We start from the raw sequence: 15,442 nt of genomic DNA, 5'->3' as shown, positions 1-15,442 counted from the left end.
TGAGTGATCCCAGCACTTCACAAGGGTCCCTGTGAGTCACTCTGGCATACCTGTCCAGGGATAACCCTGCCTCGCCTTCCTATGAGCAGAGGTTCTAATTTTCTGGAGAAAATAATGGCACCGAAGGGAGCTCACAGCTCCTGAAAGCTTACATTTTTCTGTTTAATTCTCACAAAGTCCACGAAGTAGGTTTTATTACCTTCATTTCACACATGAATAACTGGGGACTCAGAGAGTTTAAGAAACTATCCCACAGCCTCAGAGAAAAGTGAGGAGTCAAGGTCTGTCCTCAGATCTATCTGGCACCACATTTGGGCCTTCCGTACCACCCCAGCCCTCCAGCAGTCTTTAATTAGTCACTAAATAAAGGCGAACATGATACTTGTCAGGTTTTGCCAAGAGTTAACATATTCGAGTGTTCGATTTTCACAAATGATCAACTGGCTGGACCATAACACTGCAGCGTCTTCCCCAAAACACCGAAATCACTGTGAGGCTCAGCCTCTCGCTAACGATCACACACTGCCTTGGGGAACAATCCTTTTAAAAAATGAAGCTGGTTGCAAACTTGCAGTGGACAAACTCGGCCCCCAGATGTCTCACAAATCTTTCCGTAATGAGCACGGGGGTGGAGACGCTATGCGGAGTTGACTATGCTGACGTTGATGAAATATTCGGGAGCCTAAAGGCTTGTATGGCTTTGCTTTAAGCCCATTTATAATGGAAACTTTTCTTATTTCCAGTGAGGTCACAGTAGAAAAGCAAAGTGGTTGGCACAGGCCTGTGGAAGTGAGAACCATAGGTAGGAATGCCTAGGTTTTCCCATGTCCTGCTGCAGAAAATAAATGCTTTGCCATTCATGCACTTCCATTTTCTCTCTCTAAAATTAGACAACCCAGCTAGCATGGTTTCTAAGGTCCTTCGCAGACTCTACATCCTATAATGTGTCTCAATACCAGGCACCATTGTGGATGGAATAAAATATGATTACATATTCTAACAACACTTTATGGAGCCCTTGCCATGCGGTAGGCTCTGTTTTATGCTACTTTTAATCCTCACAGCAGCCTCCTGAGGTAGATGTTATTATCATTCCCATTTTTCAAATGAGGAAACTGAGGCCCAGAGAAGTTGAGTAATTTGCCTGAGGTCACACAGCTAGTAAGTGGCAGAACCAGGATTTGAACTGGGCAGTTTGGCTCCTGAGCCTCAGTTGTTTTGTTTTGTTTTGCTGTGGTGAAGTGGGTGATACACCCACACAGACCGCACAGCCCTCCCTGGCCTCCTGCCCCAGACCCTGACAGCACCCACGCAGATAATCCCTCAGAGATAGTTTGCCAGGTAGAAAAATTAAGTGAATGTAATATCAAAGATACGGCAACAGTCTAATTCAGCCCCTTCTCTGATTTCAAGGCGAAGTTGTGGATCTAGGCTCTTCTCTTAGATCTAATTCCTTTTATTGGCCTTGAGTGAATGTCCCTGCTAATGCATCATATACGTGCTCATGTATTCAGGTCTAAGGCAGAGCCCTGGTCTGGGAGAACCAGGCTCTCGAACTGGCTCTGCCTCTAACCAGCTGTGTGACCTCAGCGGTCACCAGCCTCTCTGGGCCTCACAGTTCTCATTTGCACTGGTAGATTAGATCAGTTTTATAAATCCCAGGTGTGGGGGTCAAATACACACTGTGCTTTTCTTTTTATTTGGATAAATTGCCAACACTTAAAACAGGGAGTATTCACAAAAGCCCCTGGGTCTCCATGATCTCATGAAAAAACGAGAAGATCTGAGGAATTTGAGCTCCCCTTCCCACAGGGCGATGACGGGTAGGGGACAGGGCCTTGTCGCCCTGGGGGCAGGCCTGTGGACTTACACTCGGCCTGCTTCCCTGGTTCCCATTTCTTCTTGGCCCTTAGAGGCATCTGGGTGTGTAGCCCCTGGGATCCGCATCACCGAGACCCATCTGAAGGGGCCCCGGTGTTTTGTGTGCTCACCTGGTCCCTATACCTCCAAAGGGCTGGAAAGCGCCCCCTTCCCTCTGACCGCCTGTGGCAGCGACTGGGGGGGGGGGGCAGTAGTTGTTGGGTGACTGGTATGTCAGAGAATTGGGAGGAATGGGGAGCTGTGTGCTTCGTGCTGCTGTGCCCTGGTTATTGTTGTTGTTTTTTTAATTAACTTCTCTGGCAAATCATATTAATTTTTAAATTAAGTGTATTGGGGTGACATTGGTTAATGAAGTTATATAGGTTTGATTGTTTTGTTTTGTGTCACTGCTGTTGCTACTGGGAGGCAGAACTTCAGGAGATGACACTCTTTTTCATTTTTTTCCAGCACCAGATCTCTGCTTGACCCACCTCCGGGAGGGGGACAGATGTCTAGGTCCCAGCTGGACCCGGAGTGAATCGCCAGGGTCACTTTGGGACACATCTCTGCCTGGTTCTTTTCACAAAGCCCCTGCTTTTCACAGATTAATTGTTGTCAAACTCAACTTATTTTCTAATCCTTTCAGGCTCCGTTTAAAACCTTCTGCTTTATTTTACCTTTTTTGATAAAGTTGCCGAGGGGTTTTTTTTGGATTTGCCGATGATTGTCCGGTTTGACAAATTGGATTCTCAGAGCTGATCCTTTGAAGAAAAGGGTGCAGTGTGACAGGACACGCAGCAGCTCATCCTCGCATCAGGAGGATGAATGAACAAATAAAAGCAACCCCGTTCTCCGGCTTCCCTGTGACTCAGAGGGTGCCTCGGTTGTCACTGATAATCTAATCTTCCTATGATAGGTGAGGAACAGGACAATGGCGACCCGGCCAGGCTGTGGGTGTGATAGGCCTCTGATTAATAGGACTGTCCAATAAGCCTCCAGCCCTCAGGAAGATGATTAATGACATTTGATGTGAACTCTGACCTCCCCCGGCGAGAACAGAGGAAGGAAAGGGAGCCGTTCAGACAGGATGGTGCATCCTGAGGAGCTGATTGATTCCCGAAGGCTTTGTTACTCACAGTTGGGGGCGGTGGGGGAGGGTGCAGGGGAGGCCCAGGCACCCTCGATGCTGTTCCTGGGCCCTGACAAGTGCCCCGGCCTAGCAGGGTTTCACAGTGAGCACTCACCCGTGGACCAGTCTTTTAATTGCCCCCAGAACTCTGTGTCTCGGAAGCAGTTCCCTCTGGAGCCTTGGCCAACCTCTGCCGACTTGTCAGCCCCAACCCGTGAGAGCATGTTGCCCCTTCCCCAGCCCCAGTGCCCTGGATGGAACCAAGGAGGCTGCAAAAGCCAGGCTGTGAGCCATCCTTCCTGGATGGGCCCAGGGTGGCTTGGAGTTACCCAGCTTATGGCAGAAACGCGTTTCTGTGGCTGGCGGGGAGAGCCAGGAGGAAAGGGGGCGCTGAGTGAAGCGGGCATCTATGAGTTGTCAGTCCACACTCGGGGTGTGCGAGGAGACAGCATGCTTGGCTCCGATGGCCTGGCTGCAAGCACACCTCAAACTTGGCAGTTGTTGGGTCTCCTTTGCTCAGCTCTCCAGGCTCACTTTCCAAATAGTCTCTTCTTAATAGGATGGCCGTAAGATGGCCTTAGAGCTTTCCAATTATTGGCCTTTCCCGGCTTCACTGCTTACCCCAACTATCATGTCCTTAGCAGCAACCCCACGTCATTGTCCTACTGAGAGGGATTATTTGATGTCTAGGCCTCGGCTGTCAAAATGACCAAATGATTGTAGCCAAGAAAAAACTGTTAATCATGAGATCAGTCGAGGGAATGTGTAGGCCGATGACTGACTGAGAGATGGAAGTGCGTCTGCTCTCGGATGTGAGCAGGCCCTGTGCGAGCTGAGCCCAACATAAGACAGCAGGCATGGGAGCAAGAGACACAGGGGCCCTGACTAGAAAGAGGCAAGGCTGGACTTGGGCCCAGCCCTCACTTTCTGACAATACACTTCAAAACCCTTGAATGCCTTCCATATGCTGGAATTGGTTTCTAGACCCTCAGCCATCTCGAGGGTAGGGGTGGGGCTCTTTTTATTTAATTGCTCATCCTTAGCACAGCTGAATTTTTATCCTTAGGTTTGTTGCCTCATGATTGCAGAATGGCTGCCACAGTTCCAACTGTAATGTTCTTGCTCAACAACATCCAAGAGGCAGCTTTCTCTCTCTCTCTCTCTCTCTCTCTCTCTCTCTCATTCTCTTATATCGTATGTAATACCTTTCCATAAATCATTGGTATAAAGTGAGTTATAGGCCCACCTTAAATAAAACAATAGCAACAGGGAATGGAATTACTGAATTCATTCATGTTCACCACCTCGGGCTGGGTGAAGGCTCACCCTCCCCGAGCATGTCACTGCCTGATCAAAATAGGAATCTATGACCCAAGCAAGGAAGGAATGTTATCCAGCAAAAACGAACAGTGCCTGCCCCAGCGAGGGTGACTTGTCAGGGATTTCAGACACTGTCCTCATTATAAAACTGAAAGTCTCACATCACAGGAACCCTCTTGGTTCAGGGCAAATCAAGAGGGTTGGTCCCCCTAACTCCAGTCTCCCAAGACCTTCTGAGTTAGAATCTCTTGAGGGTGAAATGCAGACCTTAGAAATGATTTTTAATGCCCTCCCAAGGTGATTATGATGCATGCCGAAGTCTGAGGATCACTGGATTTCAGTTTCCATGGAACCAAAATGGGGGACTCGAGGTTGACACCTTCCCAGTGAACCTCAGACGATGAGAAGACCCCAGATGAAGGAACGTGGGTGAGACTCCAGAGTTGAAGCTTAGCGGGGCCTGGGATCTTCAGATTCCACCCCCAGCCTGCTCCTTGTCTCCACCATGGGAAGGGACAGTCTAACTTGGAGTCCCCTGCTCTGGGTGGTCTTGAGCCCTGCAGCCACCTCTGCCAGGCCCCTTAGCACAGAGCCTGTGCTGTTGGACTTTCGAAGCTGTCACCACGGCAGATCCCAAATTCCCCTAGGACAGAAACTCCATCTTAGGTGTCCTCTATCCCGAGCGTGAAGCACCACGCTGACCCATCTTAATCATTTGATAAGTGTGTGTTGGATACATGAATGAATGACTGAACAGGGAGGCTGCACTCTTGAATAAAAAATGAACTCTGGCCACTAGACCCCAAACCAAGCCTATAGCAGCCAAGTGCCCAGAGCCTAGAAACCTCCAGGTGAGCGGCAGGATGCTGGGTGGGGCAGGGGAGGGGTCACACTCTTGGTCAGGGCACGAGATGGCTGTGCCCTGTCTCCCTGCCCGGCTGCCCAGGCTTCCTTGGGAAGCTGTGTGTGTCCCCACTGCGGCGCTGGGTAACTTTCCGATGGTTTGAGCTCATTACTCATCGTTAGGAGTCCTGGTGTCTGAAGTTTTCCAGGTGATCAAAGCTCCCCTGTCTGGAGCCGCCAGGCAGGCCCTGGTGTCTGTCACCAGTAATCCCTCGGCCTCTCCAGGCAGACAGTTAAGTAACCCAGGAAGGAGGGGATTTGGTTTTTAAGCTCACATAATTCAGCTTGACACCCCGACATGTAGGCAGTGGCTCTGGCTCTGTTCCTGGTTAGAGGGCTGTGGACCGGAGGGAGCAGCAGCTTGTCCTCTGCTGGGTGATTTCAGAGCTGGTGTGTGCCCTCCCCGCCCTGCTCTCCTCGGGAGGGCTGAGAGTGGGGGAGTTAGTCCCCTCACCCACCCACCACGGGCCACCCACCACCCTCTGCAGCTCTGTCTACTCTCCCCAGACACTTGCCTCCAGATTCCGCCCCTGCCCCCTGCGTCCCCAGAACAGGGGCTCCCAGTGGGGCTCTGACTGGTCCCGGTGTCTGGTAGGGCTCAGGGTTCAGTTTGCCTCCCCAAACCCCTCAACAGGGTGTCACTGCACAGAAAATGTGTCACGGGCCTGAACTCCAGAGCTCTGATGTTTCAGTAAAAATCACAAATTCCTTCAATGACGGGGACGTGGGGGGGGGGGGGGTGCTTAAAACAATTGCCTTATCTGACTTTAAGAAAGGGTTGGAAGTACAAATTTTGGCCAATAATTTTTCTGATTTGCCCACCCCTGCCCTAAACAGTGTGGCGGCCTCCTGTCCACGTGGAAGGCAGTCTCAGGGAGCGTAACCGTGGGGAGCTCATCAGTCTTGGCCACAGAAACGGCTTTGCTAAAGAGCTGATATAAATGTCCAGGTACCAGCTTCATGATGGGTCATTTAAGAAAATTAGCGTTGAGAGTGGGATAGAATATTCCAGCTGGGGTGATGCCAGGCCCTTTATGGCTGGCTCTCGGGTCGCCGTGCTGGGCCGTGGACCTGGCAAGGCTCTTCCGTGCGGATGTTCTGCCCCAGCTGAGTTCTGTGCCTGGGGGAGCGGGTGGATGGTGCAGGGCAGGCGCCTCCCCCCACCCGTTCAGAGGCCCCTCCGGGCACAGTCCTCGGCCTTCGGGGCTGGAGAAGGGCCAGCCCACTGGTGGGGCTGCCTGTACTGCTCATGTCCAAGGACGGCTCCTGTGTCTTCTTCAGATCCACTCCCACCAGGATGTTTTACATATTTTAATTAAAGTGCCGCCCTGGGCTGGCAGGGCCTCTGATAGATGGCTCTCAGCCTAGCGGAGGGGTGGCAGTGGTGTGAAACGTGGCATCGAGCGATGTGCCCCTGCCCTCCAGAATGCTTTGGCTCCCACCCTGGAGGCGGGTCCACTCAGGTTCCAGGAGGGGAGGCCAATTCGCAGGGGGTGGGCAGGGGGCAGGCACATGGAGGGGTGGCCGAGGCAGGGCTCAGGGGTAGGAAAAGAGTTCAGGTGGGAAGCACCACGGAGGATTTCCACAAACCAGCTGGCTGGTGGGCTGTGGATGAGTCCTATTCTTGCAGACACACAGCTCCGGGGACACTCCTTATCAGTGTCAAATTATGATAAATGGCGACGGGGAAAAGTTGCTGGGTGGCAGCTGCCGCATAGCCATAGCGGAGGGAAGCAGGTGTTTTTAGCACTGTGCCTTGGGGCCCTGGCTCTGGGCTAATTAATCATGGGAACAGCACCCAGTTGGGTTCTTGAACCCGGTCCCCACTCCCACCCAGCCTTGTCCCCATTCCCCAGACTGGAATACCGGGAAGTCATGCGCATTTAGAGTGGCCCTTGACAGGGCGCTGGGGATACACTGGGGATGCCATCCCCCAGCCCCCACAGCCCGGAACCCGACCTCCCCCTCCTCTCCCCTTCCTTCTGGGCCTGTCCCTGCCTCAAGGCCCCTCCACTTGCTGTTCCCTTTGGCACATTACCCCCAGGCATCTTCATCATTCCCGTCTCACCCCAAGTGCCCTCCCCTGGCACAGGCCTTCCCTGAGCGCCCCCCCCCAGGCTCGCCATCACCTTGTCCAGCTCATTCCCTCAGAGCACTGAGACCAGTCAAACCACCTTCTTTGCTGAATCGCTTTCCTTTCCTGCCTGCCTCCTGCTGCTGAAATGCCAGCGGCTTGAGGGCAGGGGTCCCCTCAGCCTTGCTCTCTGAAACCCTTGTTGCCTGGCTCAGCGTGTAGGGGGCAGGTCCTCGGCGAGTGCCCTTGAATGGGACACTGGTTGGATGGATGAGTGGAAGGCTGGAGGGAGGCTCTCTGTCTCCTGGATTTTAAGATGCAGTGTGACAAGATTGCTCTTGTTGGTAGGGACACATCTGGGGAGACACAGGCTGTGGAGCACCCTCCCCCAGGTCAGCAGCTGCCATGGGAGGCGCAGGCCCAGGGGATCCTGGGAAGACAGTATGCTGGGTAGGGCCGACACTGCCGCCTCTCCTTTGGAAATAGCTAACCACACGCTCTTCGGTGTTGCTGGGAGGTTGCTCTGAATTTTTAGGGGTTTTTTTCCTTAATTTTTTTTCTTGGCTATGGGGAGAGATAGACCCGTTTATTCCTCGAAGACTCTGCTTGAAAGCTGACACGAGTAGCTCATTTTTGAGAGTAAGCGTGGTCCTTTCACTGTTTCCTCTTACAATATAATTACTCTTTGCGGGAGCCTCAGTTGGTTGCCTATCAACCCCTTTCTGTCTTGGGAACAGAGCCCCAACTGGGAGGGCTGTGCTTCTGAGAGGCCCTGCCCATCCCCAGGAGGGGCCTGGTGGTTAATCGAAGCCAACTCTAGGAGCTCTGCCCCCCAGCCAGTACTTGGGTCAGAAATGGGACCGTGAATGTGATTCTAGAGGGGATGTGAGGAGCTTTGGAGGGTTCTCCTCACTTTTAAAGAGGTACATGAAAGAGTGTCCCTTTTCTTGATCCTAAAAAGGATTAAGGTTTATCTCACGTGCAGAGGCAGAGCCCTTGGGCAGGGGGCACACGACCAGCTGGGGAGGGGTGCTGATCCCTCCCCCAGTGGGCAGGACTGTCCCTAACCTCCTAAAGCATGCCCACTCCTAAAGCATGCCCACTTCTGAGACCCTTCCCACTCAGGCGGAATCTGATTCTCAGGGGTGGGGGCTGGGTCTCTGTGGGGTGGATATCCCCCCCTCACTCCCCCATTATCCTGAGACACGGGAGCCTGTGAACTGTGGGAATAGATCAGGGTCAGGGAAACCCTCCAGATGGGGCCCCAGAGGTGCCTGGCCAGGAGACGTCAGAGTCCCCTTCTCTTGACACCTTGAAGAGGGCAAGTAGACTTGCTGTCTTTCCTGGGATTCAGGGGAGGAAATCTGGGAAGAAGGCACAGGCCTGCACTGTGACACTGCTGGGAGGTGGACATGCAGAGCAGGTGCCCAGCGGCGAGGTGCCTCTGCTGAGGTGGCCCGGGAAGCTGGGGAGCCACCAAGCCTGGGGTCCTCGGCTGAGAGTGCTAGCTGCTCTCAGCCCCTGCTGAGGCTCAGGCGGAAACACAGTCCTCCCCTCCGGTTCTGAGGGGAAATGAACTGAAACCTCATTAAAAAGCACCAGAGAAATTGAGGAATTGCTATTCCTTTTTAACTTCTACTACTTTTCTTTCATGGCTCTGCTTTTGACTTCTAGCATTCCCTGTGGGAGAGAGAGACAAAGAGGCCAAGAATCAATGCCAGACGAGAGAGAGAGGGGGGCTCAGAGAATGACAGAAACCACAAGACAGAGACACATTTTTTTCCTTTGCGGATTCAAAAAATATTTATTGGGAACCTATTATGGGCTGGACCTGCACACACCCTAATTAATACACCAGAAGGCCTCAGGCTGTTCTCATCTCCCCAGTTCCCATCGGATCTTAGGTCTGGGAATAAAGAGGGTGCTGTTCCCACTCAGACCAGTAGGTGTCATCATGTCAGAGGGAAAGCCAGGGTAGCCATCGGATTTGAGAGCCACCTAGGGATATAACACTGATTTCATCTAGTTTTCTAAGTGCCCTATGGGCAGGGCACCAGGCAGGACACTGAGGGGTTCATAGGATGAGAGATGTGCAGTCCTTGCCCTCATAGAATCTACAGGAGGACCTGGAAGGACAAGTCCTAGGTCACAAAAAGACGGAGAAGGCCTTAAGTGCCTTGGGAGAGGTTTAAAGGAAGGACTGTGCTGATCTCAGAGAAGTTGTCTCCCACCTTCTCACATTACAGGAGAGAGAATAGACTCAGAGAAGGGAGGTGATTGACCTGTGGTCACACAGCAGTTCCAATTCCAGACACCAGATCTCCTGACTCCTAGAACAGTGCTCTTTCCACCAAACATTGTTTCAATATTTGAAGTTGCTAGCCCATCTTGAGATTCAGAATTACTTACACCTTAGTTTAGCCATCAACTTTTCTGCAAAGTGCTCTCTCTGATGCCCACTGTAGGCAGCCTAGGAAGGTTAATCTGCATCTCGGGGAAAGCAGCTGCCCTCATCACTGGCCCTGTGGTTGCTATCAGCTCCTACAGGTTCATGAGGCCTGATTGTGTGTTGGTTGCTTGAAATCAGACATGGTGGGAGCATTTACACTATGGAAATCGGCAACAGCTATAAACCAGAGCTATTTTTTTTTCCTCCCAGGGAGCTGCACACCACTGAATCAGTGTCCCGTCTGTATAGATAAGGAAACTGAGGCTCAGGGAGATGAAGTAATCTGCCAGAGAGACACAGTGTGTAGGTGGTGGAGCTGAGACCCCAACCCAGTTGATGCTAGCATGCTCAGAGATGGTGGTGTCTATAGGACTCAGAGCCACTTGAATGTGGAGGGGTCTGGGTTGATCCCATGTTTCTCATGTGGATGCTGGCATGGGTGCTGCCCCGACTGGTGTCATTAACCTATGGCAGCTTTGGAATAGAAATAAATTTGAATAAAACAATAACCAGTCCAGCTTTGGACGGATTGCATTTGAGGAACAGTGTTGGAGTGATGTTTAGATTTGGAGACCAGAAGAGAAATCTGGACAAGAGATTGAGATTTGCAAGATAGAAGTTTGTAGAAACATTTTCCTTTCTTAGAGGAATCAGATAGGAAGTGTGAGATTCACCCCTCTGTATGTCTTTTCTCATCTTTGTTAGCACTTGGGCCTGATCCAACAGGGCAGGGCATGGGGACCCATCACGCTTGCCCGCCCTTGGTCCCTGGTCCTGGTGCAGAGTGAGCACTCAGTGAGTGCTTGCGGAATAAATTAATGTGACCCGATTTTACCCCGCACGTCCTGAGTCAGCACTGCTGCAGACCATACATCAAAACCTCAGTGCATTTCTCACGGCTTCTAACATTATCTAGAATTCTGACATCACTGTAAGAGGATGGATTGGAATCAGAAGTTCCTTTTTTTATAGCATTTTAGAGCTGGAAATGGATGATCTCTTACGATATCCTTGTTTCACTGAAGAGCTACTGAAGCTCAGAGACCATTCTGAGACCCTCCAGGCCCCTCACCAGTGTGGGAGACCACCGAGCCTCGGCGCCCAGTGAGTCTGGCCTGGCCTGCTGGGTTCCGGCTGGTTTACTTCCCTGCTCTGGGCCCTCGTTTGTCTCTCAGGTTAAGGGAGAGATTAAGCCCTGGTTCTGGAAGGGTCCACATCTCAGGAGGGACAACTGACAACTTCTTGGGCAGATGAGCAGACAAAGCTCTGGATAACCAACCAAGGGGACTACCGTATGCAAATGAATGGACTGTGGCTTTGCCTCCTGATTGGCTGAAGGGGCCCTGATGTCACAATGTGTGGGTTTCTCCATTCCAAATGATTGTGCATCTAGTCTCTAGCTCCCCCCCGCCAAAAAAACCCCCACTGACTTGGCAGGTCCCTGAGCTCCCTCTCTTTGTCCAACCGGGAGGAGAGACTATGGAGCCTCCGTATCAGGCCGGCTCCATTCTCGTGCGGGTAAATACCTTACAAGGGAAGAAGATGGTGGAGAGCGGCCTCCAGTCCGGGGACTTTTCCATCCCCGAGTCGTGGCCCTCCTGCCTCCTGCCGCCCGCCGACCTGGAGGGCCTGCAGCAGAAGGTGGCGGCGGTGCAGCGGGAGCTGGAGGACTTCAAGGGCGAGGCCCTGAAGGCCATCCGTTACCTGGAGGACGCCTTCTGCGAGATGAACGGGGCCCTGGCGCAGCAGGAGGAGCAGGCGGCCCGCGTGAAGCAGCGGCTGAGGGAGGAGGAGGACCGGGGCGTCGTGCGAAACAAGGTCCTCACCTTCCTGCTGCCCCGCGAGAAGCAGCTCCGGGAGCACTGCCGGCGGCTGGAGGGCCTTCTGCTGGGCAGGAGCCACGAGGCGCTGGGGCTCCCCAGGAAGATCCAGGCGAACTGAGGCCTCCCCGGGCGGAGCCGCGCTCCTGGCAGAGCAGCCAAGTGGAAGATTTTTTTAAATGGAAGGACAAACCCTCAGTCCCTGTCCGTTTGCCCCCCTCCCCCGTTTCTATTGCTTTCCTTCTACCTAAATAACACCTTGCTGAGAGGCGAAAAGGCCCCAGTATGTTCTTTTTGTGAAGCTCCATATATCCAGAAGTGAAAGAAGGAGGCGCCCCAGTACGAGTCTTTCAGACACCTGCAACTTTCGCCTTTTAACTGTTTTCCTGTTTGCAATGGTAACGTTGCTCAAATGTATAACATTTTGTTTTTTTAAATCTTCTTAAACTGATTGTGTTGAACAGATTTACCTTTCTTTTAATGACTCAAGGCTCTCATGATTTGTTACTTAATGCACGGTCTCCCGAAGGGGTTCGCCCAGGCACTGAAGGCCTGCGGTTGCTTCACTTTTGCAGTTCGTAGCCTCGCCCAGTGGCTTTTCCGCCTGTTTCCACTGCTAGGCTGTCATATCTCACTTTTCTTTGCTGCCTTTGCCCACCTCTACCTCCCCTCTAGTTAGTCTGCAGACTCCCTATCAGACCCACAGAGCTTATTAGGGCTCCAAAGGCTGGAGTGAGATGGGCTCAGTGCACTGGTGATGCAATACCCGTAAGGTGGGGCTGTAAAGAGTGAAACTGAATTTCATGATTGACCCAGGGAGCAGGCATGGTTTCGGTGCCTGGCTGTTTCTCAGGCGATGCACACGCACCTCCCACTTACTTCCACAGGCGCCTTTGGAAGCAAGTGTTGTTTCCCTGTTGGGAAAAGCTGCCCGCAGGAGGGTCAGTCCTTTACCCAGGGTCTCTGTGTTAGCAAGTGGCTGGGCTGAGGTTCAAGTCCAGGTCGCCTGTGATCACTTGCCATCCAGCTGCCCCTTTGGAGCCACATCAGGCTATTCATGGGTTTTCTGGAGGGTTGAGATTGTTACATAGGTGACTTGAGAGGGGAGGTTCCTCAGCTGTCACTGTGCCTTTATTTCCAGTGAGTCTTTCTGTTTCATTGAGTCACATATCCTGTCTTTGGTCTCCCTAGCCCTGGCAAACATTGCCATGCAGCAGGGAATTTCCCCTACACAATAGAAGGGAGGTGCCTGGAGGCCAAAGTCAGCATCCAAGCAGAGTCGGGCCCCTGTCCTTCAAGCTCAGGTCTCACAGCCTGTGCCATCCCCTCTGATAGTCTAGATCAGCCCCATTCCTACTTTCTTTCATAGAATCTCTCCAAACAAGATTCCGACATCTGGAACTCCCAGCTAAAATTCACAGAAGGACCCTGTGACCCATTGTTAATTGCAACATCTGTCCATCAACCGCCTCCCCTGACGGGCTGCATTCCTAGTCTAACTTTAGGCCATTTCTACTTTGGAAGGGTTAGCTGAAGTGGTAATAATAATCTTAATACTAGTAATATTACTACTGCTGCTGCTGCTGCTACTACTAGGTTAGAGTTATCAAGAATATGATATATTCTAGGAACCTCTGCAGGTTGGTACTATTATAACCTTCACATTAGGATTCTGAGAAAACTAAAGCCCAGAGAGGCTAAGCAACTTTCCCAAGGTCACACAGCGATAAATGGTAGAGTTGAGGTTTGAACCCGGGAATATCTAACTTCAGGCGTTGAGCTTTTCACCATGATGCAGTATTTTTCGGAAGCCTTATGAATATCTGCAAAATATTTCTTGTGTAGATAAAATATGAGCATACTGAATTGGTGAGGTGAGCCCTGGGAGAAAAGACTGCTCTGTGTGTGTGTGGGTGTGTGCGTGTGTGCGATTCCTATGCCCTTAAACCTTGTAGGGGATGCCTGTGTCTGCCTTTACAAATGGATCTGAGAAGGAGAACTTTATGAGCCAACTATAAGAAGAGTCAGCTGTCTGGTTTAGAGGAATCTGGATCTAATGCTAATTCATGGGGGAAGGATTTGTGTCTACTGCAGGTGCAGCGTGGAATGACTGCTCAGAGATGACAGTGTTCATGGGAATGCTAAGAAGCGACCGGGAGGTGCTGCCCTGTGATTGGTGTCCCCAGGCCACACCTGGACTGGTCTGTGCTTAGTCCTGGACCAAAGTTTTAGAGAGTCCTAGACAACCTTGAGTGTGCCCAGAGGACGGGGGCAAACCGGGGAATCCTGAGGAGGGGGCATGGTTGAAGGCCCCGGGGACCTCGGCAGAGATGTTTGAGGGGAGACCCGATCATGACCTTCCAAACACTGGAAGGCCCTATTGTGTTTGGGGTTAGAGGGGCTAATAAATGTCACCCTTCTTTTCCCTGCCACCATTAGGAACCAATGGAAGGGTATAAGAGCGAGGCAAACGGCAACAAAACATCACTTTCATTGCTGATAAAGCTGCCTGAAGGGGTTTAGAATCTGGGAGCCCGTGGGCTTGCTAAGACCTACTCCTTGAACCCGAGGCGGCCTCCGGACACAGGCGCCGGCAGTGTGGACAGCCGCTTCTGTGAGCGGGACAGGGTGACCTCTCTACCAAGGGGCAGCCCAAGAGAGAGGAGAGGGTGAGCTGCGCAAGGGCTGATCTTTCTTCCAAATGCACCCATCAGAAAGTCGCTTCCCTTTCCTGGGAGCGGAGTAAGCGAGGGGAAGGAGAACCCATGATGCTGCTTGATGGAGGTCCCTCCATGATGAACAAGGAATGGGACAGAAGGGCCCCCCACCCAGCAATTAGGAGAAAGGGTTAGATGAAGCCATATAATTCTACGGGGTAGTACTAGCAGCAAAGGACGGATGCCAGTGGGAGGCAGATTTCAGCCCTATGTAGGAAACAAAAATAACACCGGGTGCTTCTAGTGTGTGTGCCCGAAAGGGTTGACTCAGCAAGCGTGGGATGCTCAAATCTTGCACATTTCAAAGAAAGGCCTGGCTCCTGACCAACTCCTGGGAGATAGCCTCTGAGCCCTTGCAAAGAGCTGCCCGATAAGAGTGTCTTAGTTCACCTGGGGCTTGGGGCCAAGTCAGATAGTTTATGCTAAAGATGTGATTTATGGTGGGGACCCTGGGCCAGCTGTATCAGGTGGACTGTATCTGGAGGGGCTGGAGACTGAGGAACTAAGGTCAGCCACAGAGGCACTCTACAGCCAGTTATAAACACCAATAAAAATCCTGGACACCAAGACTCAGGTGGGCTTCCTTGGTTCACAGTACTTCATACCTGTGGTCACATGTAGTTGCTGGAAAAATTCATCATAATCCCCACAACTCCACTGGGACAACTGGCAGCTTGTGCCTGGTCTCTCCTGGACCCTGCCCTGAGCTCTTTTTACCTATTGCTGATCTTAATCATGTCATTGCTCAGCTGGGGACTCCCAAAGCAGAGAAGGAATGGCAGGCTTAAACCCTTTTCCAGAATTCCCTCAGTAGGTTTTCTTTGACATCTCCTTAGCCAGAGCTGGCTCACTTGCCCACCCTAAACCAGTCATGAGCAAAGAGGGAAGCAATTGCTACAACTCAGCCCCTGGGCCTGGGCACCTCAGTTACTCAAGATCTGAACAAAATCAAGGTGCCATTAGTGAGGTCGGCTGTTGGGAGGTGACCAACCCCAGCTACCACAGGCTCAGTCTTAGCTTTTATACTTAATTGATACCAGGGGCCAGGTAGAAGGAGCTCTTAGGACAGCATGGCAGGAAGAGTTGCGCAGTGTGAGAGCTGTCACTTTGCCGTGGGAAGCATGCGTTCAGGTCTGGGAACTGGGGAGACGGGCTGGGAGGAGGTGTGGA

At 52.0% G+C, this 15,442-nt stretch overlaps 1 protein-coding gene across 1 annotated transcript; it reads left to right on the top strand.

Moving 5' to 3' along the window:
• Window positions 1–11,214: 11,214 nt before the first annotated feature.
• CCDC182 (coiled-coil domain containing 182) lies at window positions 11,215–11,676 on the top strand. Its single transcript, XM_016207221.2, has one exon. It carries the CDS (start codon window positions 11,215–11,217, stop codon window positions 11,674–11,676), a length of 462 nt encoding a protein of 153 aa, XP_016062707.1.
• Window positions 11,677–15,442: the final 3,766 nt, after the last annotated feature.

The sequence above is a fragment of the Miniopterus natalensis genome, chromosome 17 (assembly GCF_054644295.1).
Source record: "Miniopterus natalensis isolate mMinNat1 chromosome 17, mMinNat1.hap1, whole genome shotgun sequence".
Classification (NCBI taxonomy): Eukaryota; Metazoa; Chordata; class Mammalia; order Chiroptera; family Miniopteridae; genus Miniopterus; species Miniopterus natalensis.
The sequence above is the reverse complement of the archived record's forward strand: the minus strand, read 5'-3'. Positions and strand labels throughout refer to the sequence as shown.